Genomic DNA, 25185 nt, shown 5'->3' with positions numbered 1-25185 from the left:
CGGCCTGGCCCACCAGGGGCTTTTCCTGCACAAGCGGCAGAACAAGTTTGGGAACCTCTGCTCTAGACAGAAAAAGTTAAGGGAATGGCAACTCAGATCTGCAAAAACACAAGAGGTTAGAGTAGGGGAGCATGTGTTTTTCTGAAATATTTTTGCTGTAATGTATATCTACACACAATGTATGTTAAATATTTACATCATTCAACACATGAGACTAGTTTTCCACCATGCTCAAGAATAAAACAAAATAGTTTCTCAGATATGCAAACAGTTCTTTTGAATAAGAATGAGAACACTGATATCCATCATACCAATAAGCAGAATTTACATCTAACAAAAGCAGAATTGAAGAATAACAAAGAGAGAGAGAGAGAGAGAGGCTTTCCTACTACATTATAGGGTTTGGTGGTTGGGGGTTTTTTTGTTTGTTTTTTTTTCAAATTTTAGCAGAATTTGAAACTGTTGTTCCTTTTACCTTCTAAATCAAAAAATTTGGGAAGGCCAGGGAATCATTACAGGCTGAGAGAAATATCTTTAGTGTCTCTGTCTCTCATTTGCTAAATGGTTTTGTCGGAAATAGATTACAATGAATATGATTTGCAGAAAGTATTTTAGGAGTACTTGAACTTGAAAAGTGCTGTGATCAGCAAAATGTTTAAATTTAAAAAAAAATTTAAGAATTGCGGACTGTAGTATATGTCAAAGAAATTTGACTCACTGGTAGAGGGGAAGTGTTTATAACATCTAAGCAGAATTAAACATTAGCTGCATTTATCTAAGCTGACACCCTGTGTACCAAAACATAGCATGATGGGCTTTGAAATAGCCAGTATGTTAAACTGGAAAATAAGACTGATGGACCTTTTAACAGTAGAACAAATATTCGATTAATACAACATCTTGCAAGAGCGCAGACTTCTAAGAATTCTTCAACAGGGAATAGAGACAATAACCTGTGAAGTCTCTTGAATTTAAATATCGTCTTTGGTATGAGATACAGCAAATGGTCTGATAATGGTTTCTTTGCATTAACCTATGTATGCCTGCTTGCCTTTACTACTGAATGAAAAATACCACAGATCTGTCTGCTTTGACAAGTAAACATTTATTGTAAGTGACATGTATTTCAAAAGGATCTCCTTTGGAGGACAAAAGGTCAGTAACAAATAAATGCCATTTTTAAAAAAAGTATCAAAAGCAATAAAAGCCAATGTTCCATAAGCAGTTTTGTGTTGACAGTGTAATTGTGTGCACACATGTAGTTGTATATTATTTTTCTAGAGCTGGGCAGGGAACAGTTTTTCTGTCCCATCAAAATTTTTAAGACTTCAAAATGTTTTCCTTTTACATATTACACAAAAGAAAGATCTTTGTGGATATCTTTTTTTTTGTGGGCGGGAGATGAAATCCCACACCCACACACCTGACAAACCAACTCATGGACCTAGAATAGGCAATAGTCCAGTTATTCGGGTATTGATCTATGATGTGAGAGACTCGGGTCCAAATCACTGCATATAACACATGCAAGGTGAGTGCCCTGCCTGTTGGGCTATTAGTTATTCTGAGATGGGTCTCTTTCTTTGACCAGCAGTTCCAGTCTGGGCCTGCAAAAAAGTTATGTTCAAAATGACCTTCTCTCCAACAAAGTTATGGTTTTTATGAATCTGCATTTTCTGACAAAAAAACATTTTGCCAAAACATTTCTGAGTTTTAATTTCTTCAGTCTTTTTCTTATGTGGCTTTTTTATGTTTGATTCATTTCAAGGATTGTATTTCAGTATTAGCTCACATTATTAATTGAAATTTCCCCCTTTTTAAGCAATTTATTTTAATAAATCAAGGTATAATTTTAGATTATCTCCTTCAAATATGGACATAATTAACACATTCTTTGTACATAAGCAATTCATATTACTTAGGATGTGCAACAGACACTATCCACATATAGAGATATGTAGATCTGACCCATAAGGCAAGCAAATATGTAGCTTCTAATTTGGGGTGAAAGACACAGTGATGGGACAATGCTGTGAGAACCCCCACTCCAGGCATAAACTGCTCCCAGCTACTTGCAACTAAATGATACTAGCCAATATCTCTGGTCCCAGACACAACCCTAGGAACCTTCCTCTTGCAGTGTCTAGTTAAGCCCGCTGGATGCTGCAAGCTTATATGAGTTCTTCAATGTTACAAAGAAATTGATATGTACCAGGCTGCTTATCCCAAGGGGAGTCTCTGACATGTTTCAAACCAAACACACTGCTTCAGGTAGAATAAACAAACACATTTATTAACTATAAAGATAGATTTCAAGTGATTATAATTCAAAGCATAACAAGTCAGATTTGGTCAAATGAAATAAAAGCAAAACTCATTCTAAGATCTTAACACTTTCAATGCCCTTACAAACTTAGATGCTTCTCACCACAGGCTGACTGGTTGCTCTTCAGCCAGCCTCACCGTTTGATCAGTGCTTCAGTCACTTGGTGTGGTGCCTGTAGATTTAGGTGGAAGAGAGAGGAAGAGCATGGCAAATGTCTCTCCCTTTTATCATGTTCTTTCTTCCCTCTTGGCTTTGCACCACCCACCCCACCTCTTTTTCAGAATCAGGTGAGCATTCACCTCATCGCAGTTCCAAACTGACCAAAGGAAGGATGGTGACTCCCTCGAGAGTCCAACAGATTCTTTTGTTGCTGTCTAGGGCAGCATCCTTTGTTCCTGTGAGGCTGGGCTGGGTTTGTTCCATACACACCCTGATGAGGTGTGAACTTCCTCTCAGCTCTTGTAGAGTTTTTTCCTGGGCTTATTTTAAGCCATGAGGATACCTTTTTCAGCCTCATAATTATATGCATGAAATTATAACCTATAAGATTACTGTAACAATTACTATAACAACCATGCTCAGTGCATCATGAGCCTTCCAAAGACACCCAACATGAAAAACTTTGCATTGGATACTACACAATCATTTTATAAAGATGAACATGGGGGTGTAGGGTGTTTCCCCTGAGGTACAGATCATCACAGATAGTTCTTCTAATTTTGAGGGCCAGGAAGAAAAGTTATTAATCAATCCAGGCATATCTGTTCTCTCTACATCTTCCAGAATGATCTGCAAAGAAAGTGATTGGGACAGGAGAAAGCACCCTTGATGTATAAAGGGATGTGATGAATGTATGGATACATGTTGAGCAAGAGATGCAATGGAATAAAAAATACTGGGGAGGGGGGGGAAGGATTAGCCAAAGGTGTGAAGGGGAGAGCCACTGACTAGATGGTACATGCAAAATATGTACTGTCAATAAAAAGCCCAGAGAAAAGGGAAAGGTGTGGCTTTTTGCCTCAATTTAAAATATGAAGTAGATGAAAACAATTACTTACTCTTGTGAATAGGAGTCGTTTCACTGACTTAAGAGAGCACTGATTTAGACTCTTGGGCCCATGCTATTCAAAGGTACTTGGTTGTTGCTGCACTCAGCCTTGCAGCTCCTAACTGATTTAGGTGTCTAAACCTCATTTTCAAAAGGGGTTTAGGCACTTAGGAGACTTAGGCCTTTTGAAATTAAGATTGACACCTAAATCAGTTAGGCGTTGAAAGGTTCAGTACAGCAACAGCTAAATACATTTAAAAATCCAGGCCTACATCTCTGGAGCAGAACATGTATTTATTTGACAGCTGCATTTTAAATTTTAGCTTCTTTTTTCACTGTTTGATTTTTACCCTTTTGGAGTGTTTATCAAGTAGTTTTTGCATCAAGGTTGTTTTTCTGTTTAAGAAATACAAAGTAATTGTCTTGCCACCATCTGCTTTGTACACCAAATATATCGTACAACAGTTTGGAGAGACCTGCTCTCCCAGTATTTGGGCCTAGACCCAAACCCTTTCACACACATTTTAAGGGGAGGTGACTTGGGAATTGACTTAAATGAGAGGGACTCCATGTGGGAGAAGAAGTCTGCCTGCATGGAGCTTATGACAGTGGCCTAAGCTGATATTACCATATTTTTAAGGAAATGTGGAGATGTTTTAGTTCTTTAAGTATACTAATTAACAGACTGGAACAGACTTGGTAACAAAAATGAAAAAAAAAATTGATGTGTGAGACTTGTAGAATATTTTGATTTTATCTTACCAAGAGTATCAGAATGTCTAGAGAAAACGAGGATTAGGGTAGCAATCTTTTGAAATGTTTGTTTTCTGAAAAGGATGTCACGAGCAACAATATCTGACTTCACATACTTCAGAATTCCATTTAAAAAAAAAAAACCTTTTTACCATTTATGTAATTTTAAGTTCCCTTAAGCACTTATTCTATGCTACAATACATTGCTGCCCCCCTTTTTTGCAGTTATATTCTGTGATCCCACAAAACTGCCCTTTTGTCTTATCAGTTTAGTTCTGCTCTTTAGGAGACGGCTGGTGTATAGAACTGCTATCAAAACTGTCTGAAAAGGAAAAAGATCAACGCAATTTTAGCAGCCCCTTGGGCTTCAGCCAAGCACTAACCAGCACCAGCTAAAGATTGCAAAATAATTTATTTTGAAGGTTTAAATATATTTATAGTTTAATAAACAAATGCATCAATGGGTAAATTGACAGCACAGTGAATATGGCAGTAATGCACAGGTCCCGTTAGAATTGTGCAACTGATAATTTGTACACATCAGCTTATCCCTTGGTGTCAGGAAAGAAATGTATAATATCTACAGCATGTAGGCAATGGTGCACTTTAATTAATTCCTTGGTAAAATTATTATGCATTACAGTGTAGAGAAACAAAGCAAAAACATTCACTAATCAAAATGTTCAGTTAACAGAGCTTTTTTCCCTGATTAGTTTCATTGTCTTGCATTGCATCACTTATACCAGTTGGCTTGTTGTCAGTTTATAATTTGGACCTTCATATCAAACAGCAAAAAATTAATTACAGGAAAAGAAATCTCAATAGTACTTCTGTGCGTAGAGGTTTTCACAATTACTCAAACATGAATATTGCTGTATGTAGAAGAAATGAAAACTGGAGGGGGTGACCTAGCATATACTTTACTGGAACCATTCATTTTAATATACTTTAGTAATTTCCCTTCTCCAAAACGTAGATTTTAAACCTCTTTTCCCATACATAGATATTCCTTAAAATATTGAAAAGCTTCTCAGAACTTTTGTATGTGGTATTAAGATTGCAGTAGATTGATGTGACTACCGGACCACACAAGTGCTATGAGTTCCTATGGAGGCCATATGCTGCCTATATTGATAGTTACCCCTGGTGTTCACATAGTGCTTAAAGATCTACCCTCCCCAGAACCCAGTTAGGACAACTAATGATCAGGCTCATGGTCATTAAGACAATGTCAGTCGAGCTGTAAATAATTTTGAGGGCACCATGAAACCTGAACAGGTCTCCTGGTCTTAGTGATGAACTGTCCACCACAGAGAACAAGAGAATTTCCTACCATTTCCACCTCTTCCCAAATCCCTTTATTTAAAAAAAAAAAAAAAAGGGGGGGGGGGGGGACGACTCTCCTGTTTCAGCTACCAGAATGCACCTGATACAAGAATAATGGGAAAGGCTGGGGTCCACCTGTACCACCTCTGGCAAATAGCAGCATTGCCATCAGCAATTCCATGTGGTGTAGAAAATCCCAAAACACAAATTATTATTTAAATTAAAAGAAAATATAATGGCTGGGAGATCTGTCCCTCACTTACTAAGGTCATGCATAGCATTATCCCAGTCCTGGTGGTGTACTAACTCCCATAGTCTTTGTGACCCTATCCAGAGTCTTTGAAGGAATGTGTGAAAATGACATAAAAGGAATTACTGAAATTTCGCCAAATATCTACACAAGCTCTAGTATACACTGTGTTTTGGTAGGGTGGCAGGGAGGAGGAAACCAAACAATCTCCTGGATACTTAATCTCTATGTGCAGCAACATCATCTGCATTCCACAGTATGTGACACCAGGAAGGCCTGGAGGACATTTCCAAGGGTGGCAGATGTTAATGTGGGTTATCAAACAGGCTTGTGTGAATTTTCATGGTTCAGGCTATAGGAACATTAGTTTGGTCCAAGAAATGATTAAAAGAAAAAAGAGACAACTACAAAAAATATATAGGAAACTCTTTTGCAATATTATCTGCATTAGAGATGTGCAAACACGTGGCAAATTGAATTTCATGTTGACAAACATAACCATTACATTTCACATTCGGCTTAAAACCATGAACAAAAATATGAAATAAATGGATCAGAATCACAGCAGGACTTTGACAATGACCTTGGAATAATAGCGGACTGCACACAAACTATGTTGACAATATGGTGAGGAAATTAAAAAAAGATACTGAGATACTGTTATAAAAGAGAATATGCATCTAATCAAATTTAATATTCTCTTTTAAGAGCCAAATTAGGATATTCTCCAGCTGCGATCTCCCTATTATTTAAAAGATTTTGGAGCACGTGGAATGGTATAGTGAAAGATGGCCAAAAAAAACCCCAACCATTAAAAGTCAGTTACTACATGTGCTGTGAAGGCAGGCAAGGAAATCAAAATCTGTCTATTTAAGGATAAAGTAAACAACACTGGAATATGAATATATAGATATAGTTAGTTATAGATACTATTGAATGTGTTAGACAATAAGACTTCAAGTTAGTGTTTCCACATTCCGAAATAGGAGAGAGTCCATACAAATCTCGACATTCAATATTTCTAAAAGAAACAAAAAGACCAGTAGTTGGTCCTTTTTTGAAACAGACAAAACAGATCATGAACCGAAAGGGCTAACAGGGAAAGGGGAATTTAATATAGTGTAGAAATTCAATAAAAGGTTAGGTAACTTGTTGAAGACAGGAGGGTTTTTATAAAGTGGGTTTTATATCCTTTTGGTGGACTATATATCATTTTGGATACCTGTTTGTTTTTATGACATCTTTTGGGTAACATGAGAAGCTGGATAATCTTGCTTTGTAAAGTCAGTCTTAACATCAAGCAGTCAGCTGTGATATATAAGGTAAGAGTGGACTTTAAGAAAACATTTGCTCTTCCATGACAAAAGAGTTTCCAATTATTAAGACAAAAATCAAGTGTAGTTTCTGGACTGTGGTATGAATAAAGGTAGCTCATATTTGGGACAGAATTACCCTTTCATTACTCTATCACGATTACTCTGTCACTTGTCTCTCCATCTCAAGTGAGAATTCACCTCTCTCAGAATGTCATGCTTGATTGTCATCTTAGCGCTCACTGAGTTGACAATTTACCACCAAAAAAAAAAAAAAAAAAAGCTGAAGGCTTTTTAAATCTAACTTTGAAACAAAAACAGAGAATGAAGCAGGTGACTACAGTGCTGGAGACAATGTATGCTCAGGTTCCCAGTATCTCTTAATCATGTCTATGTATATTTCTTACCATTTCCTAATGAATATTTTTAAATACAGGTAATGAATTTGGGCATCCAGAATGGTTAGACTTCCCCAGAAAAGGAAACAATGAGAGTTACCATTATGCCAGGAGGCAGTTTCATTTAGCCGATGATCACATTCTTCGCTATAGATTCCTAAATGCATTTGACAGAGATATGAATAAATTGGAAGAAAGATTTGGCTGGCTTGCATCTCCCCCGGTAAGCTATGTACGCTAAATGTTATGGTTTGGTCACCAGTAGTGTACATGTTCAGAATTACAAGAATATAAAATCTATATGCAAAAATTTTAAACGGCACTTTATTATGCACTGTAATGCCCTGTTACATATTTCAGATTGTCAAAACATGTCACTGAAATCTCTTCTGCAGATAATGAAAATCTGGAACAGTGTCCTGTTTACTTTCACAGGGAGCTTTTTCTTATTATTTTTGCTTCTTCATTTAGAAACTTTAATTCAGATTGGGTAAAGCAAATAATAAACTCTGCCAATTGAAAAATTGCTTTGGAAATGTCTTAATTATTTTGACAATTTCTTTTCATGTCAATAATTAGTCTGTCATCAGGAAAACACTTTCCATGTAGTGTATTTTATGTTATAGTCTCCTGAACTTCAAACTGTCAATGCTATATTTACAGTTATACCTGCATATTGTATTGTACTGCTTTTGTTATAAAACTGACAGACTAGTAGACCTTCTGTAGTTTCTCAATGTTAAATAAGTTATAGATTGCATTATAGCTTTCGCACACATACTAAGTATTACTAAGTATATTCTGTTCGGAATCCTTTCTCTTTAAAGGACTGTTTGAAATGGCCATGTAGTTATTTTCTTTGGTGTGTGGCTTTAACAAACAGAGCAAAGGTATTACATATGGAATAGTTTTTTGTTGCAGGTCCTACGTATCCTAGCATGGTTGATCACCAATGCCATTTTCAGCACTAAGGGGCAAATAATGATCCAACCCCGTATCACATTATGCAATACAAAAAAGCATCCTCCTTATTTCAAATCTTCTGTTCAACTTCTAAATGACCCACAGTGGCAGTGATGCTGATCCAGACTAGAAAGAGTTGGTGCCTTTTTTTAAAACTAAAGGACGTTCACAGCCATTTTTGGGAAGAAGCGTGTGTGGACGCTGATGCATAATTTATCTTTGCCTCAAAAGAATTCTCATCAGGTGTATTTTTTTTTTTTCAGTTGTCACTGTAAAATGTATATTTGACTTTTATTCCACCTTTTTCTTTTATATCTTACTTAGCTGTTTAAAAATTAAAGATATAGTTTTCTGATCTGAAATCTTATATGAAGTTATATACCCTGTGAGAGAGTTCATGGTTTAAAGCTGTATTGATACCAGAGTTAATCTTTTTGTCAGTTTTGCTTTTAGTTAAATTCAAGCAAAGTTGCAATGTAACTTCCTATTGTAGTGCATTTTAATTACAAATAAGGAATGTATTATTTTTGTAACAACTATCTATTTTCTTCCCAGGCTTTTGTGACTGAAACTCATGAATCAAATAAGGTCATCGTATTTGAGAGGGCAAATCTAATTTTTATATTCAATTTCCATCCATCTAAAAGTTATGCTGAATACAGAGTGGGTGCTGAAACTCAAGGAAAATATCCTTTCATTTACTATTCTGCTTGGTCATAGAAGTTCAACGCTTACCTTTAACTTTATTTTTAACTTGAATACAAACTGTAATGAAAAGGTAAGAAATAATGTTTTGTTTACTTTTTTATATCCACATAATAAGCTTACATTGTTTGATATTGTATAGTATACAGTAAACACACACTGTAAAGTGAATGTAGATTCCTAACTATACTTACTTACGATCATCCAGCAGGAAGTGCAAGTAGAAGTAGCAGTTTGAGAACGTGTTCAGTTCTTATTCTAATGCCCTGTTTTTAGTATGTGCTAAGTTGTTGTTGTTACTATAGTATGGAAACTGAGCCACTAGATGGTTGGGAGGAGCTGCCCCACACTGTAGTCCTGGTTAGGCCTTGGCCGGTGAGTCAGAACACAGCTTCTGTGTCTGACAAATTTGCTTTGTGAACTTGGGCAAATTACTCCATTTACCTGTGCATTGGTTACCCATATGTGTAAAATTATGCTAGTCTGTGCTACCTGATTTTTCATAAAGTCCTTTGAGGTCTGCAGATGGAAAACAACAAATTCTTAATAAGCCCATTTTAAAGATAGCAAAATTCAAACAGAAAGTTAGTCTGACTAGACTGGCAGGCCCTGTGTTGCAATGGATTAGACCTTGGCCTGCAAGCCAAATGACCTGCTGATTTGCAGTGTAATTTTATGGATATCTACCATAGTTGTAAGCCATAATTAAATCCAAAACCTGAATATTAGCTTAGTCATTCCTTGTTTCCAAGCTCCTCAGATTCCAGAGGTTCAGTACTCAAACCTTCTTTTGGACTGGTATGAATTACCAGTCACTGTTTTAAAAATTACTGAGGTGTTCAGTTTAGAGTTTCTATTCCCAAGCATTTTTAGCTGGTTTTGTTAAAAACTGCTTAATTTGAACTGATTCCCATAGTTCCCGTGTACTGCAGTTCTGTATTCAATGTAACACTCTTTGTTGTTGTTTAATGGTCAAGATTTTAAAAGATGAGTACTACTCATAGTAACTCCAAACTCTGCCCCTTCCTGTTGGTATCAGGTCCTTCCTCAAAATGGGTGGGGTACTGTCATCAAGTACTTGTGACACTATCCTGGCTTCCTTTAAATTTATAAACAACATTTCTTTTATGGCCAATCTTTTCATGATTCCTGAAGGTCTGTAGAAATATTTTCTTCTTTTTTCATTGTCAGTGTCCTTTGTTTCACAAACTGAATTTATTTTTTTCAAGCCTCTCAAAAAACATTTCCTGTATTTATTTATAGTATTAGTAGCTCCTTTCTCATTATAAATAGTACATTGACTTGTACTCATAGAATCCGGGGTGTATTGCTTCTGTTCCTGCTCGGCTGCTGTATATGACAACAGTTATACAGGAAATTCCACAGCTTCCAGTCACTCGTTTTAATGTGCAAGTCCACATGAGTTTCAATAACTTGGTCCCTTGCTAGTTTGTCTTGGACATCTAGGCAGGTTCAGGACCATATTTTGGCTTCAGGCACAGTCAAAGGAAATTTGATTTGTTTTGTTTTTTTTTAATTCAAGCAAATATTCATGGCAAATTTGTTTTGAGTTATTCATCCAATGCTAGCATTTTCTCCAGTCTCTTTTTTTAGTTGGTTTTGGTTGTGCGCACGAATGTGTGTGTTGGGCTTTACACATTTATTTTGACTCTGGAAATCATTGGGATTTCATAAAGTGAGAATAGCTCAAGCATATGAAAAACATAATTTGTTATAAAAAGGACAAGAACAGAGGTGATTTACTTTGCAATTTTATCTGGTAAGTGTTTTTTTTTTAATGAGAGAATCCCATTGCGCAAGGCACACTCCTGCCTGTTAACTGTGTGTGTTTGTCTGTGTCTCTCTCTGTGTGGACAATTGAGGCTTAGTGCCAAGTACACCTCTGATCAAGCGAGGCTGTCATTTAGATTCCGAATTAAAGCTTTTTCATACTGTAGTCTGCGGAGATAGGAAGAAGGAGGCACGCATCAGGACCATAATTGGGCCCAGGGTGATCACTACTTCCCACCACCCAACACAGATGTAATGATGTTGAGCAGTGCCCTTATAAGAAAAATTAAAGCTCCTAGTTATTCCTCAAAAAAGGTTTTTAATGATTTTTTACTATAAAGACAGCACAGGCAAAATACGAAAAGCAAAAACAAAGACCAGCATTGAATAAGAATTAATATAAATGGCAGGTTATACTGAAGAAAAGCACAAGTACGTGTAATATTGTGGACCATTTAGGAGTTTTTGAACAGTGACTTTACACAGGCTGGTTCTGGCAGGTTATAACAGAAGCACTGAAGACAAGCATAAATAAAGCTATTATTTACCGGTTATATATTTTTGGTGGCAGGATATACCAAAAACAAGCACAACTACACGTACAAGGAGCTAATGGACAACAGCCTTGCATGCATCCGCTTGGGCTATTTGAAAGACAAGCACAAATGCATGCAAAGCTATTATACGCCAGCCACTTACAATTGATTTTACACTATAGTATTGATACAACTAAGGTCAAATCATCTCAAGCAACCAGACTTCTCTACTTCTCTACTTCTCAAAGTGCACGTCCCTTTGGTTTAGGGGGTGTGGGTCAGATTTCCCTTATGACCAAGAACACACTTGGTTCTGTTCCTTCGTAGTTTTTATCTGGTCTGACAGCCATGTTTTAAAACGGACCGATCAATTAGGGTGGGCCACATTGTTAATGTGGTTAGTGTGGTTGCCCTAATTGTATAATTTATGCATACTTATTTTTCAGGAGCCAGTTGTTCGTTAATGGTATTATTTAGGCCTATGTATTTTTTGTAACCAACTGAGTTTTAAATGTGGGTAATGTGCGTTTGATAAGTACATGGGAGTCAGCATAAAAAATTATTTGATTGCAGCGCGTTTCGACCACAAGCTTAAGCTTAATTTTGCAAGGTTTACTTTTTGAAGCATATGGAAGTTTGAGGCCTAACATTGACAATACTGTTGTACAATTTAATCACATAGTCTAGTACTAGTCTCTTTACGTTTAAGCCTATTTTAATTTTTTTCCTAGTGGATTTGCTTTTCTGAAAGACGCTATTTTATGTATTTTCCCCTAAAATGTGGTTCTTCTGGTTCATAACACTTCTCCCAAACCATGATAAATTTGATCGGTCTCCTCTGCTAGGAATTCGGGTCACTCAGTGCTGCTGAAGGGCTACTCATCTGCAAGACAGCCTGTCCCTTACTTCCACTGGGCAGAAGTTCTGCCTCTCTCTGCTGAATTAGGTCAGGAGTTGATGCTCTCCCGTTGTATTGTGCTATGTTGAAAACTGGAGTTTTTGAATAATTTTTTGAATAGTAGTGAACGTTTTTTTTATCTGTATCAATTCTCTGCTTCCCTTCCTGCTGCTTCATCTTTATCTCTTAGGGTACTCCAGTGCAAGACTTCCCTTCTAAGCTCCCTGTAACCAGCCTCTGCTACTCTAACACCTATGGCAGAGCTGTCTAAGCCCTGGTCTACACTAGGACTTTAGGTCGAATTTAGCAACGTTAAATCGATTTAAACCTGCACCCGTCCACACAGTGAAGCCCTTTATTTCGACTTAAAGGGCTCTTAAAATCGATTTCCTTACTCCACCCCTGACAAGTGGATTAGCGCTTAAATCGACGTTCCCAGCTCGAATTTGGGGTACTGTGGACACAATTCGATGGTATTGGCCTCCGGGAGCTATCCCAGAGTGCTCCATTCTGACCGCTCTGGACAGCACTCTCAACTCAGATGCACTGGCCAGGTAGACAGGAAAAGAACCGCAAACTTTTGAATCTCATTTCCTGTTTGGCCAGCGTGGCAAGCTGCAGGTGACCATGCAGAGCTCATCAGCACAGGTGACCATGATGGAGTCCCAGAATCGCAAAAGAGCTCCAGCATGGACCGAACGGGAGGTACGGGATCTGATCGCTGTTTGGGGAGAGGAATCCGTGCTATCAGAACTCCGTTCCAGTTTTCGAAATGCCAAAACCTTTGTGAAAATCTCCCAGGGCATGAAGGACAGAGGCCATAACAGGGACCCGAAGCAGTGCCGCGTGAAACTGAAGGAGCTGAGGCAAGCCTACCAGAAAACCAGAGAGGCGAACAGCCGCTCTGGGTCAGAGCCCCAAACATGCCGCTTCTATGATGAGCTGCATGCCATTTTAGGGGGTTCAGCCACCACTACCCCAGCCGTGTTGTTTGACTCCTTCAATGGAGATGGAGGCAATACGGAAGCAGGTTTTGGGGACGAAGAAGATGAGGAGGAGGTTGTAGATAGCTCACAGCAAGCAAGCGGAGAAACCGGTTTTCCCAACAGCCAGGAACTGTTTCTCACCCTAGACCTGGAGCCAGTACCCCCCGAACCCACCCAAGGCTGCCTCCTGGACCCAGCAGGCGGAGAAGGGACCTCTGGTGAGTGTACCTTTTAAAATGCTATACATGGTTTAAAAGCAAGCATGTGAAAGGATTACTTTGCCCTGGCATTTGCGGTTCTCCTAGATGTAGTCCTAAAGCCTTTGCAAAAGGTTTCTGGGGAGGGCAGCCTTATTTCGTCCTTCATGGTAGGACACTTTTATCACTCCAGGCCAGTAACACATACTCGGGAATCACTGTAGAACAAAGCATTGCAGTGTATGTTTGCTGGCATTCAACCAAAATCCGTTCTTTCTCTCTCTGTGTTATCCTCAGGAGAGTGAGATATAATTCATGGTCACCTGGTTGAAATAGGGTGCTTTTCTTCAGGGACACTCAGTATAGCCCATTCCTGCTGGGCTGTTTGCCTGTGGCTGAACAGAAATGTTCCCCGCTGTTAGCCACAGGGAGGAGGGAAGGTTGAGGGGGTAGTCACGCGGTGGGAGGAGGCAAAATGCGACCTTGTAACGAAAGCACATGTGCTATATATGTAATGTTAACAGCAAGGTTTACCCTGAAAGAGTGTAGCGACTGTTTTATAAAATGTGTCTTTTTAAATACCGCTGTCCCTTTTTTTTTCTCCACCAGCTGCATGTGTTTCAATGATCACAGGATCTTCTCCTTCCCAGAGGCTAGTGAAGATTAGAAAGAAAAAAAAAACGCACTCGCGATGAAACATTCTCCGAGCTTATGCTGTCCTCCCACACTGACAGAGCACAGACGAATGCGTGGAGGCAAATAATGTCAGAGTGCAGGAAAGCACAAAATGACCGGGAGGAGAGGTGGAGGGCTGAAGAGAGTAAGTGGCGGGCTGAAGAGAGTAAGTGGCGGGCTGAAGACAGGGCTGAAGCTCAAATGTGGCGGCAGCGTGATGAGAGGAGGCAGGATTCAATGCTGAGGCTGCTGCAGGACCAAACCAGAATGCTCCAGTGTATGGTTGAGCTGCAGCAAAGGCAGCTGGAGCACAGACTGCCACTGCTGCCCCTCTGTAACCAACCGCCCTCCTCCCCAAGTTCCATAGCCTCCACACCCAGACGCCCAAGAACGCGGTGGGGCGGCCTCCGGCCAACCAGCCACTCCACAACAGAGGATTGCCCAAAAAAAAGAAGGCTGTCATTCAATAAATTTTAAAGTTGTAAACTTTTGAAGTGCTGTGCTTAAAGTGCTGTGTGGCATTTTCCTTCCCTCCTCCACCACCCCTCCTGGGCTACCTTGGTAGTCATCTCCCTATTTGTGTGATGAATGAATAACGAATGCATGACTGTGAAGCAGCAATGACTTTATTGCCTCTGCAAGCGGTGATTAAAGGGAGGAGAGGAGGGTGGTTAGCTTACAGGGAAGTAGAGTGAACCAAGGGGCGGGGGGTTTCATCAGGGAGAAACAAACAGAACTTTCACACTGTAGCCTGGCCAGTCATGAAACTGGTTTTCAAAGCTTCTCTGATGCGTACCGCGCCCTCCTGAGCTCTTCTAACCGCCCTGGTGTCTGGCTGCGCGTAACCAGCAGCTAGGCGATTTGCCTCAACCTCCCACCCCGCCATAAACATCTCCTCCTTACTCTCACAGATATTGTGGAGCACACAGCAAGCAGTAATAACAGTGGGAATATTGGTTTCGCTGAGGTCTAAGCGAGTCAGTAAACTGCGCCAGCGCGCCTTTAAACGTCCAAATGCACATTCTACCACCATTCTGCACTTGCTCAGCCTGTAGTTGAACAGCTCCTGACCACTGTCCAGGCTGCCTGTGTACGGCTTCATGAGCCATGGCATTAAGGGGTAGGCTGGGTCCCCAAGGATACATATAGGCATTTCAACATCCCCAACAGTTATTTTCTGGTCTGGGAAGAAAGTCCCTTCCTGCAGCTTTTGAAACAGACCAGAGTTCCTGAAGATGCGAGCGTCATGCACCTTTCCCGGCCATCCCACGTTGATGTTGGTGAAACGTCCCTTGTGATCCACCAGAGCTTGCAGCACTATCGAAAAGTACCCCTTGCGGTTTATGTACTCGCCGGCTTGGTGCTCTGGTGCCAAGATAGGGATATGGGTTCCGTCTATAGCCCCACCACAGTTAGGGAATCCCATTGCAGCAAAGCCATCCACTATGACCTGCAAATTTCCCAGGGTCACTACCCTAGATATCAGCAGATCTTTGATTGCATGAGCTACTTGCATCACAGCAGCCCCCACAGTAGATTTGCCCACTCCAAATTGATTCCTAACTGACCGGTAGCTGTCTGGCGTTGCAAGCTTCCACAGGGCTATCGCCACTCGCTTCTCAACTGTGAGGGCTGCTCTCATCCTGGTATTCATGCGCTTCAGGGCAGGGGAAAGCAAGTCACAAAGTTCCATGAAAGTGCCCTTACACATGCGAAAGTTTCGCAGCCACTGGGAATCGTCCCAGACCCGCAATACTATGCGGTCCCACCAGTCTGTGCTTGTTTCCCGAGCCCAGAATCGGCGTTCCACAGCATGAACCTGCCCCATTAGCACCATGATGCATGCATTGGCAGGGCCCATGCTTTCAGAGAAATCTGTGTCCATGTCCTGATCACTCACGGGACCGCGCTGACGTCGCCTCCTCGCCCGGTATCGCGTTGCCATGTTCTGGTGCTGCATATACTGCTGGATAATGCGTGTGGTGGTTGATGTGCTCCTAATTGCCAAAATGAGCTCAGCGGCCTCCATGCTTGCCTTGGTATGGCGTCCGCACAGAAAAAAGGTGCGGAACGATTGTCTGCCGTTGCTCTGACGGAGGGAGGGGCGACTGACGACACGGCTTACAGGGTTGGCTTCAGGGAGCTAAAATCAACAAAGGGTGTGCCTGTACATCAAGGAGTATTTCAGGCAGGACTGCACGGAGGGTTCCAATAAGAAATGGTGCACCAAAGTTATCGTTCTTATTGGAACAAGGAGGTTAGCCTGGCCTCTGATTGATACATGGCTAGATTAACCTCGCTGCGCCTTCTCTGTGACTGACTGCAGTGTGATCTAGACAGGGGAGGAGGAAAATGAGTACAAAACAAATCTGGTCTATTTCTTGTTCTGACCCACTCCATCTATCCTTTACATCTTTGGCTGGCAGCAGACAAAAAAGGCGCGAAATGATTGTCTGCCCTTGCTTTCACGGGGGGAGGGAGGGTGGGAACGGGGTCCTGACGATATGTACCCAGAACCACCCGCGACAATGTTTTAGCCCCATCAAGCATTGGGATATCAACCCAGAATTCCAATGGGCAGCGGAGACTGCGGGAACTGTGGGATAGCTACCCACAGTGCAACGCTCCGGAAGTCGACGCTTGCCTCGGTACTGTGGAAGCGCTCCGCCGAGTTAATGCACTTAATGCACTTAGAGCATTTTCTGTGGGGACACACACACTCGAATATATAAAACCGATTTAAAAAAAACCGACTTCTATAAATTCGACCTAATTTCGTAGTGTAGACATACCCTAAGAAACAGAAGCAAGTCCAGAAATTACACCATTTGCTAATACAATAGAGAGTGAACTATGGCCCTCTTGCTCTCAGCCTGATTAGCTTTGGGTTTCTGGGTCTCATCAAGACTGTGGCTCCCTCTTTTCTGTGCTCTGTGGTTCTAAAGCAGACAAAAGGAATGCACAGCACCACCTATGCTCAGGCAGAGATTCCCAGCAGGAGGACAACCACAAACAGCCTTCTCACAAAGCAGGCCCATTTTTTACAGATCCCAAGAGCCAAGGGAGTCTTTCACAGCCATTCCAAAGGTAAACATGGCAGTTGCTTACCTAGGCAAGGTCATGGTGATCTCTCCAGAGAATGACTTCTTTCACAAGGACAATGTTGGAGAAGTTAGAGTATCTTGTGAAGGGGCTTTGAGGCCTCCGTTGCAGGTCTGAGAGCCTCACTTCCCACCACCTGTTTCACAAGCACCACTATGTTCTGGTGTTTCTCCTAAAGAAAATATTCCTAGTCATAGCCTTTGTCATAGATATATTCTTAAACACACTGTGTTAAACTGCATGCTCTGTGACTTCTTGTACAGTGATAATCTTTAAATGACACCTTGGACAGCAGACAGTTACTCTGAGCAGATCCTGTGCACATCTAAATTTTGGTTCCATTCTGTCTGGGGAAAAGCTGGGTGAGATTGTGTCAGTAAACAATGGCAGATGAAGAGTATCTCATCTTCCTTCAGAAAAGCACAACTAAGACGATGGTTCTCCTCTCTCCATTTCTCAAACCAAAAATGCCAAAGTAGAAAGCTAGAATTAAGCCTAAACATCTCAACAGGTTCCACAGAGAGCTCAGCAGGACTTGTATAGTATGTTTCACTAGCCAGGCATGCATCAGTGTGGCAGAATCTCCCATTTTCAGGAAACCTGGGCTCAGTGAATCTTGAACAGATGGATGCTAGAATTAATATGGCACAGGGATTTGTTGGAACACTCCCAGAACTGAAAGGCCCCTGAGAGCTATTCATACTCTGTTCAGTTGCAAGAGATCAAACAAGGCAATAGTGGGCACACTGGTGGAGAAGGGTCACTGGATGCCAGCAGTGTTTTAAGCACTGTCAATTAGACATGCTCTAAGTAGTGCTATTGTACACAGGGCTTAAAACACTATGGGTAGCCGGTGGTCAATCTATACTGGGGCTACAAATGCTCCTTGTGTTGGTAGAACCAGTGTTAGTAAAGGTGAGGGAAAAAATTCTAGAATTTCCTTCAGTGTAGATAAAGCTGTGAAAAGTCTTTTGGGCTTTTCAGTTCTAGAGGAGTTACGCTTATTTTTGGAGCTTTATGTCAAGGGTATAAACTATTTTATTAGCCAAGCAAGTCAATGGGAAGCCCTTATTTATACTCTGTATAGCCAGAGGAGATATACATTATATGCTTTGATATCTTTTAGGAGCATTTAAAATATTGTTAGCTTAGATTTTTTTTTAAACCATTAATCAACAAAAATAGCTGACTTGGACAGTTTATGGGTAAAAAAAATCACAAAAAGCAGCTTATTTTCTCCTTTTCTATTTTAACTGAATCTTTTATAGTAGTCTAACATTTATTTTATATGTATTATGTAGAAATGTTTTTAATGCCAATTTTAAATGAAATAGTTCTGCATGTTAACAGCTTATATACTTCTACTCACTTATCCTAACCTTCTTTATCTCCTCTCGTCAACTACCCAAAATCCTGATTTTTAGGCTTCAGTTCTTAAAATTACTTTTTAAGGGGGAATATCTTTTTTCATAATTTTTGTTCTGCAATTAAAGCCATGGATTTTTGGATTCAGTTTTCTAGTAAAACACTTTACCCATAGATAGGTGTGTAAGAAAATATATTTGGGGTTCTATAAATTGGAAATGTTTTCATGCTTTGTTTTTATCTAGAAATTCTGTTATAGCTATGTATTTTCAATTTAAAATGTCATTTAGGAGTTTTTCAATCTTCTGAACATTTCTTCCACTAACCATCCCTTATTCTTCATTTGGAACTTCAGTGTGAAATGCAAGCACTTAAGAACTTGATGATGAATTTTGAAAGCCAATGGGTGTTCATTTTGGCAGTCTCAATAGAGAGGTCTAGAATTGAATAGACTTGATGAGTAAAATGTTCTCACCCACTGTCAAGGTTCCTCCCCCACTCTGAACTCTAGGGTACAGATGTGGGGACCTGCATGAAAAACCTCCTAAGCTTATCTTTACCAGCTTAGGTCAAAACTTCCCCAAGGTACAAAATATTCCACCCGTTGTCCTTGGACTGGCCGCTACCACCCACCAAACTAATACTGGTTACTGGGGAAGAGCTGTTTGGACGCGTCTTTCCCCCCAAAATACTTCCCAAAACCTTGCACCCCACTTCCTGGACAAGGTTTGGTAAAAAGTCTCACCAATTTGCCTAGGTGACTACAGACCCAGACCCTTGGATCTTAAGAACAATGAACAATCCTCCCAACACTTGCACCCCCCCTTTCCTGGGAAATGTTGGATAAAAAGCCTCACCAATTTGCATAGGTGACCACAGACCCAAACCCTTAGATCTGAGAACAATGAAAAAGCATTCAGTTTCTTACAAGAAGACTTTTAATAAAAATAGAAGTAAATAGAAATAAAGAAATCCCCCCTGTAAAATCAGGATGGTAGATATCTTACAGGGTAATTAGATTCAAAAACATAGAGAACCCCTCTAGGCAAAACCTTAAGTTACAAAAAAGATACACAGACAGAAATAGTTATTCTATTCAGCACAATTCTTTTCTCAGCCATTTAAAGAAATCATAATCTAACACATACCTAGCTAGATTACTTACTAAAAGTTCTAAGACTCCATTCCTGGTCTATCTCCGGTAAAGACCAGCATATAGACAGACACACAGACCCTTTGTTTCTCTCCCTCCTCCCAGCTTTTGAAAGTATCTTGTCTCCTCATTGGTCATTTTGGTCAGGTGCCAGCGAGGTTACCTTTAGCTTCTTAACCCTTTACAGGTGAGAGGAACTTTCCCCTGGCCAGGAGGGATTTCAAAGGGGTTTACCCTTCCCTTTATATTTATGACACCCACCGATTCAGTTCTTCCAGAACCAGATTGAGGTATGTTGCTGGGAAGTGTAAAGAAGCTTATACTACCCATTTGTATGTTAGTGTTTGGTTAGAGGACTAGATGAATGCAATGTCCTTTCTGGCTTCATAAACTATATATCTGTGATTGTGCTACAAAAGTCCATCAGCTTTTACATGCACCAAGTTTAAATTTATTAAATAGGTGATTTGGGGTTATATTATTGTCACAGAGTATATTGTTCATTTGTGTATGAAAGGTTAGAAATCCTGCTATAAGTTCTGCATGCATCCAGAGGTCACCTACTAAGAGCTCACTGAAGGGTTAGCTGCAATTTTAACAATGAGATTGGCACCAAATTATGAAACGTTGTGGTGCAGTGTGAATCTCTATTAGCTCATCTATCCCTAAATAAAAAAATGTGGGTTTTCCCCCTATATTCATGTTTTTCTGTCATTGCAAGTTCTCATTTACTGCTGAAGATTAGGTAGAAAAAACAGAATTTTAATGTTTCCAGGAGAAATGGTTATTTAATTAGAAGCTTTTGGCATGAAAGTATCAAAGCATTTACAAGCTAGAGTGAAGGAATACTAAAGTGTAGCATGTTCATTGTGGGCATGGATTTAGGAGGAATAACAATAGTTGAAGTAAAAAATGCAGATAAGCAAATAAAATTAGATGTGACCTGAAATCTCAGGAATATTACCAGTAAAATGCTGCAAGATGTTTTTTTTTTTTCAAATGCAAATTCAGGCTCTTTGACATTTGCAACCTGCACCTAGAGCTTCTAATGAGCAAATAAGGTCACTTGAATGAGTCACTGGAGTGTGATTGCTGAAGGCAAAGATGTTACTTTGTAGTTGCTTGGTTTGTAGACTGCTTTGAAGTGCAGTTATGTAATTGTCCCTGCCTATTAGAATTCATTCTTTATACAACAAATGAAGCCAAAGAACTTAATTTGGCATTTGGCTGATCCTAAATTCTATCAAGGTAGTTTATATGTTAAGGTCAATATCAATGAATAAAAAATACAGCATACAAATATGGGAATGTATCATGTAAAACTTGGATTTGGAGTGAAAAAGGCATAAGATTCTAATAACATGAATCTATTTGATATTGAAAAGGTGCATGCTATTTCCTACTTTCTATTTGATACTGTAAGTGAAAGGAAGAAACATTTCTATTTGAAATTATATTTAGTAAATTGTGCCATTTTAGAAGCAGTTTTTATAAGAGGTGGACAATTTGGACTAACACATTTTTCCTGTCTAATTTGCTTCAGGTTGGAGACGGATGGATAATCAACATCTGGGTCAGTCTCCCTTAGCTATGAGACTCCCATTAGACTTTTTAAAGTTAACATGGAATTGCTTTCCTAATTTTCTTTTGTTGAAATATTGTCACATTCTTCCTGCAGGTTAATGGTTATGACAGATTAGTGCCCCAAGCTCCATTTTCAATAAAGAGCCTAAGGCTGTGTCTACACTATGCAGCTTTTAACGACACGGCTGTGCCACTGCAGCCATGCCGCTAAAAGGCACGCTGGATAGCTGCTATTTGTCGGCAAGAGCGAGCTCTCCTGCCGACAGAAAACTTCCACCCACAACAAGCGGCATTAACGGTGTTAGTGCTGTTTGCGCTGGAGCTTGTCGTCAACAAAAATTTTGTCTTTCGAGGGGGTGGTTATTTAACAGCTCTGAACAACAAAAGTTTTGTCTCTTGCTTGCCAGACAAAGACAAAGCTTTAAGAGTTAACCTTTTCTCTACACAAGAGGAATTTGACAAAAAGTGCAAAGGGAAAAAGCAGTGAGGAAAATTGTTTCCTGTGTTTTAACTTATTGCATCGACTCTAGTAATTTCAAATTGACTTAGTATTTATTCATTTAACATATATAAGGTTGCTTTTTTTTATTTCAAAATATTTTTTGCCGCTGTTCTAGGTACTCACTAGATTCTCCTGAAGTACCCACAGGCTATAGTAACAGCCCATTGTAATGACACAACTGATTAGCCAATCTTTTTTGAGCTGTGCATCAGCAGAGGTCAGGAACAGGATATTCTTATGTAACCCTTCTGCCAGGCCAAGTTGATAGCAGCAAGGGCCGGGTTCAGGACACAGGGGTTCTCTCTCATCAAAACAAATGCAAAACTGGCTCGAGCCCCCACCCAGTGACCAGGGAAAATCTTACACACCCCCTGGGCGCCTCAAAGAGGCAATACTTCCTCTCTCGCAAGCACAGAGTCTTGGTGTAGTAGAGAATCTTTAATAACATGAGGTAAACGACATCAGCATTAAATTGGGGAAACACCACAACTAGTGTTCATTAACCAAACCATGAGCAAAGACCCACCCCAGAAAAATTTGGCCACATCCTTTCCCTCGGGTTCTTGAGTCCCAGAACCCAAACGTCTCTTGAGTCCAGCAATCCACAAATCACCCAAAGTCCAAAAAGTCCAGCCCCAGAGTTCAAAAGTTCATCTGCAGAGTGTTACTCCCCAGTCTGGCTAAAATGTGCCTGTGTGTGGGGGAAAGAGGTAAGGGGCACCTTATGTGTCCTGAAGCTGACTGCCCCACAGGGCTCTGCTCTGCTACGCTGTCTCACGAACGGCTCCGCTCCACCACGACCGGCTCCGCTCTGCACAGCTCGCCGTCTCACGAACAGCTCTGCTCAGCTCGCCGTCTCATGAACACACCGCTGTCTCACGAACAGCTCCGCTCTACCACGACCGGCTCCGCTCAGCTCGCCGTCTCACGAACAAACCGCTGTCTCACGAACAGCTCCGCTCCACCACAACCGGCTCCGCTCTGCACAGCTCGCTGTCTCACGAACAGCTCTGCTCACCCCACCGTCTCACGAACAGCACCGCTGCACACTAGATCTTCCGGCTCCCCACTACTTGACACAGCGCTCAGTGATTTCAGCTCTCAGTGATTTCAGCTCGTAGTAGTGGGAGCCTTAGTGCTGGTACACCCTAAGGCCAAAGTGAATGCAGCACAGTACCTGTAACAAGACTCTTAACAGACCCAAAATTAGCTCTGACATTCCACAGTGGAGAGAGACAAAGGTGCAATTGGTGCTTCAGGCCCTCACAAAGGGGCCTACACCACCAGGCACTAATACCTGTCTCAAGTCTCTCTCAGTTCACAGAGTTTTGGAACCCATGTCCCTTGCCTAGCGAGTGCTACTCAGTTGACGTTGAGTCCCTCCATCATAACAAAAGGCCAAGTACAGTTCCAAGCACAGTTCCCATAATCAGGGTAATAACAATTTATTCTTCCTGCCCCAATAACAGAGACACTGGGGATCCCACAACAGCCAAAGTGACCATTTGGGCAGTTATGGCCTCATTCTAGGCGGAGTGGGTGTGCCTATGCAAATGAGATCAGCCCCTGAAGTTCTTTTCCACAACTTGCCACACCTCACCACCAGATTTCAGGGTGGAGCCCACCCTGACTCTGCTTACACTTATCTTCTGTAAATATAAGAAATTTGAAAAGTATCCTGTTAAAATCCAGACACAAACAGGTCACATTCAGGAGCGTTAAGGCGTAAACAGATTAGGTGCCCTTTATAATTAAAAAGCAGGCAGACTAGAAGATTACCTTTCAATAGTGGTGAAGGAAATGTCTTCACTTTTTTTCTTGATTTGAATATAATTTAGCGAGGAAAAATAAATCACTTAAAATTGTAAATGACAAATTTTTCTTCAAACATTATTTGTCTGCTATTTAACAAGTAAAACATATCACAACAAATAGACTTTGTTGAACTCAGGCTGCTTTTTCCCTGGATAGTCCACTTATGAAAAAAACACTCTAGCTCATTATCACAAACTCTGAAATAAACAAGTTGTGACTTCAAGCGTAGGACAAACAGACTGAAACTTCAGCTGAAGTGAATAGGTGCTTTAGATATGTTTTGGATATGTATTCCATATCTTATTTCACATACTTCCTGTGACTTTAATATGTGTATATTTTTGTTGATATTCTGCTTTTGGACTCAACAGAAATGCTGGGACATTTAGGGAGATGTTCAAGTGTGCATTTAGCCATATTTCTTGTATGGATATCCATCCAATATGCATCTAGTTTGCATGTGCATCTGTTTGTGTAGGAAATATGAGCACGACATAGGTCAGATCTGATATTTGGTAGAATTAAACATTTAAAACATGCAGATATTTTATTTTAATTTTCTCTGTCCCAACAGCTCTGGGTGTCCGCAGATCCACTTATTAAAAACAAAGAAAATACAAATTAACTTAATGTCAACAAGATCCTCTAAACCAAACAAAACCATTGTCATTCTCTCCTCTGTTCATACAACCAGTTTCCTCAGAACAAGCCATGGTCTTGCCCTCGAAGTGAAAAAATAAAAGTTCTGTCAAACCAAGGAGGAGAGTTAAGTTCCAGAGCCAACAGTTCTCCAGTGGGAGTGCTTCTCTTCCACTTCCTGGACAAATTCAACTCAAACCAATTAGCTTGGTTTCAATATAATCTTGAATGCCTGGTTATAACACAAGAACAGAGGCAGTCTGTAAGATAGAGAAAAACATATGTATATATTGTATTTTTGAACATACTGCATTTTACATAGTTGGCTAGTAATTGCTAACTATTGAAACTTTAGTTAGAGCATGAAACAAATGTTAGGGAACTTGATTTTTGCTTAATATGCTTCCTGATTTTTGAATTGTGATAGTACTATTTAAATACCATTACAAACTGCATTTCTGAATGGCCTAAAACAAGGAAGTAAAAGTAATCTTGGTCAGTTAATGATAGACTTAGTTAAATCGCTACACTTGTGATGCTTACCCTTTACTAATTTCTGCTCCTCTATGTTGTTCATTGTTGACTCACAGTGAGTGATATTTTTGGAGATATTGATATAATTGGCTAGATAACACTGGTGCATGCTATTATACAATTTCTTGCCACTTTACCTCTATCCTGACCTGGGAAAATCTAGCTATTCCACTTCTGACTCTTGCTCAACTGCAGGCTGCTGATTGTGGGTGATCTTGCTCAGGTGAGACCAGAGAATTGAATGTTCATTTTGACTTAAGATAGACAAATCCTATTCTTCAAAGGTCAAGGGTGGGATTTTCAAAAGTGCTGAGGGGAATTAGGCA

At 40.3% G+C, this 25185-nt stretch overlaps 2 protein-coding genes across 6 annotated transcripts in view; both read left to right on the top strand.

The window, feature by feature from the left end:
• GBE1 (1,4-alpha-glucan branching enzyme 1) overlaps positions 1-25185 on the top strand; it is a 303297-nt gene that overhangs the window by 238329 nt on the left and 39783 nt on the right. For all 5 annotated transcript variants that reach the window (XM_073304014.1, XM_073304034.1, XM_073304024.1 and 2 more), the window contains 2 exons: positions 7453-7637; positions 8933-9063. In XM_073304014.1, the coding sequence (XP_073160115.1) occupies positions 7453-7637; positions 8933-9063 (316 nt within the window). The remainder of the gene's footprint in view (positions 1-7452; positions 7638-8932; positions 9064-25185) is intronic.
• On the top strand, positions 9102-15200 carry LOC140894998 (myb/SANT-like DNA-binding domain-containing protein 7). The gene is made up of 3 exons (XM_073304077.1): positions 9102-9155; positions 12914-13511; positions 14100-15200. Exons 2-3 carry the CDS (start codon positions 12935-12937, stop codon positions 14183-14185), a joined length of 663 nt encoding a protein of 220 aa, XP_073160178.1. The 5' UTR covers positions 9102-9155; positions 12914-12934; the 3' UTR covers positions 14186-15200.

This window comes from Lepidochelys kempii, chromosome 1 (assembly GCF_965140265.1).
Source record: "Lepidochelys kempii isolate rLepKem1 chromosome 1, rLepKem1.hap2, whole genome shotgun sequence".
Lineage (NCBI taxonomy): Eukaryota > Metazoa > Chordata > Testudines > Cheloniidae > Lepidochelys > Lepidochelys kempii.
The sequence above is the reverse complement of the archived record's forward strand: the minus strand, read 5'-3'. Positions and strand labels throughout refer to the sequence as shown.

Coding starts and splice junctions, on each gene's coding strand:
- LOC140894998 (XM_073304077.1), top strand. CDS start 12,935: ATGCAGAGCTCATCAGCACAGGTGACCATGATGGAGTCCCAGAATCGC. Junction 13,512..14,099: donor AGGCGGAGAAGGGACCTCTG/GTGAGTGTACCT, acceptor TTTCTCCACCAG/CTGCATGTGTTTCAATGATC.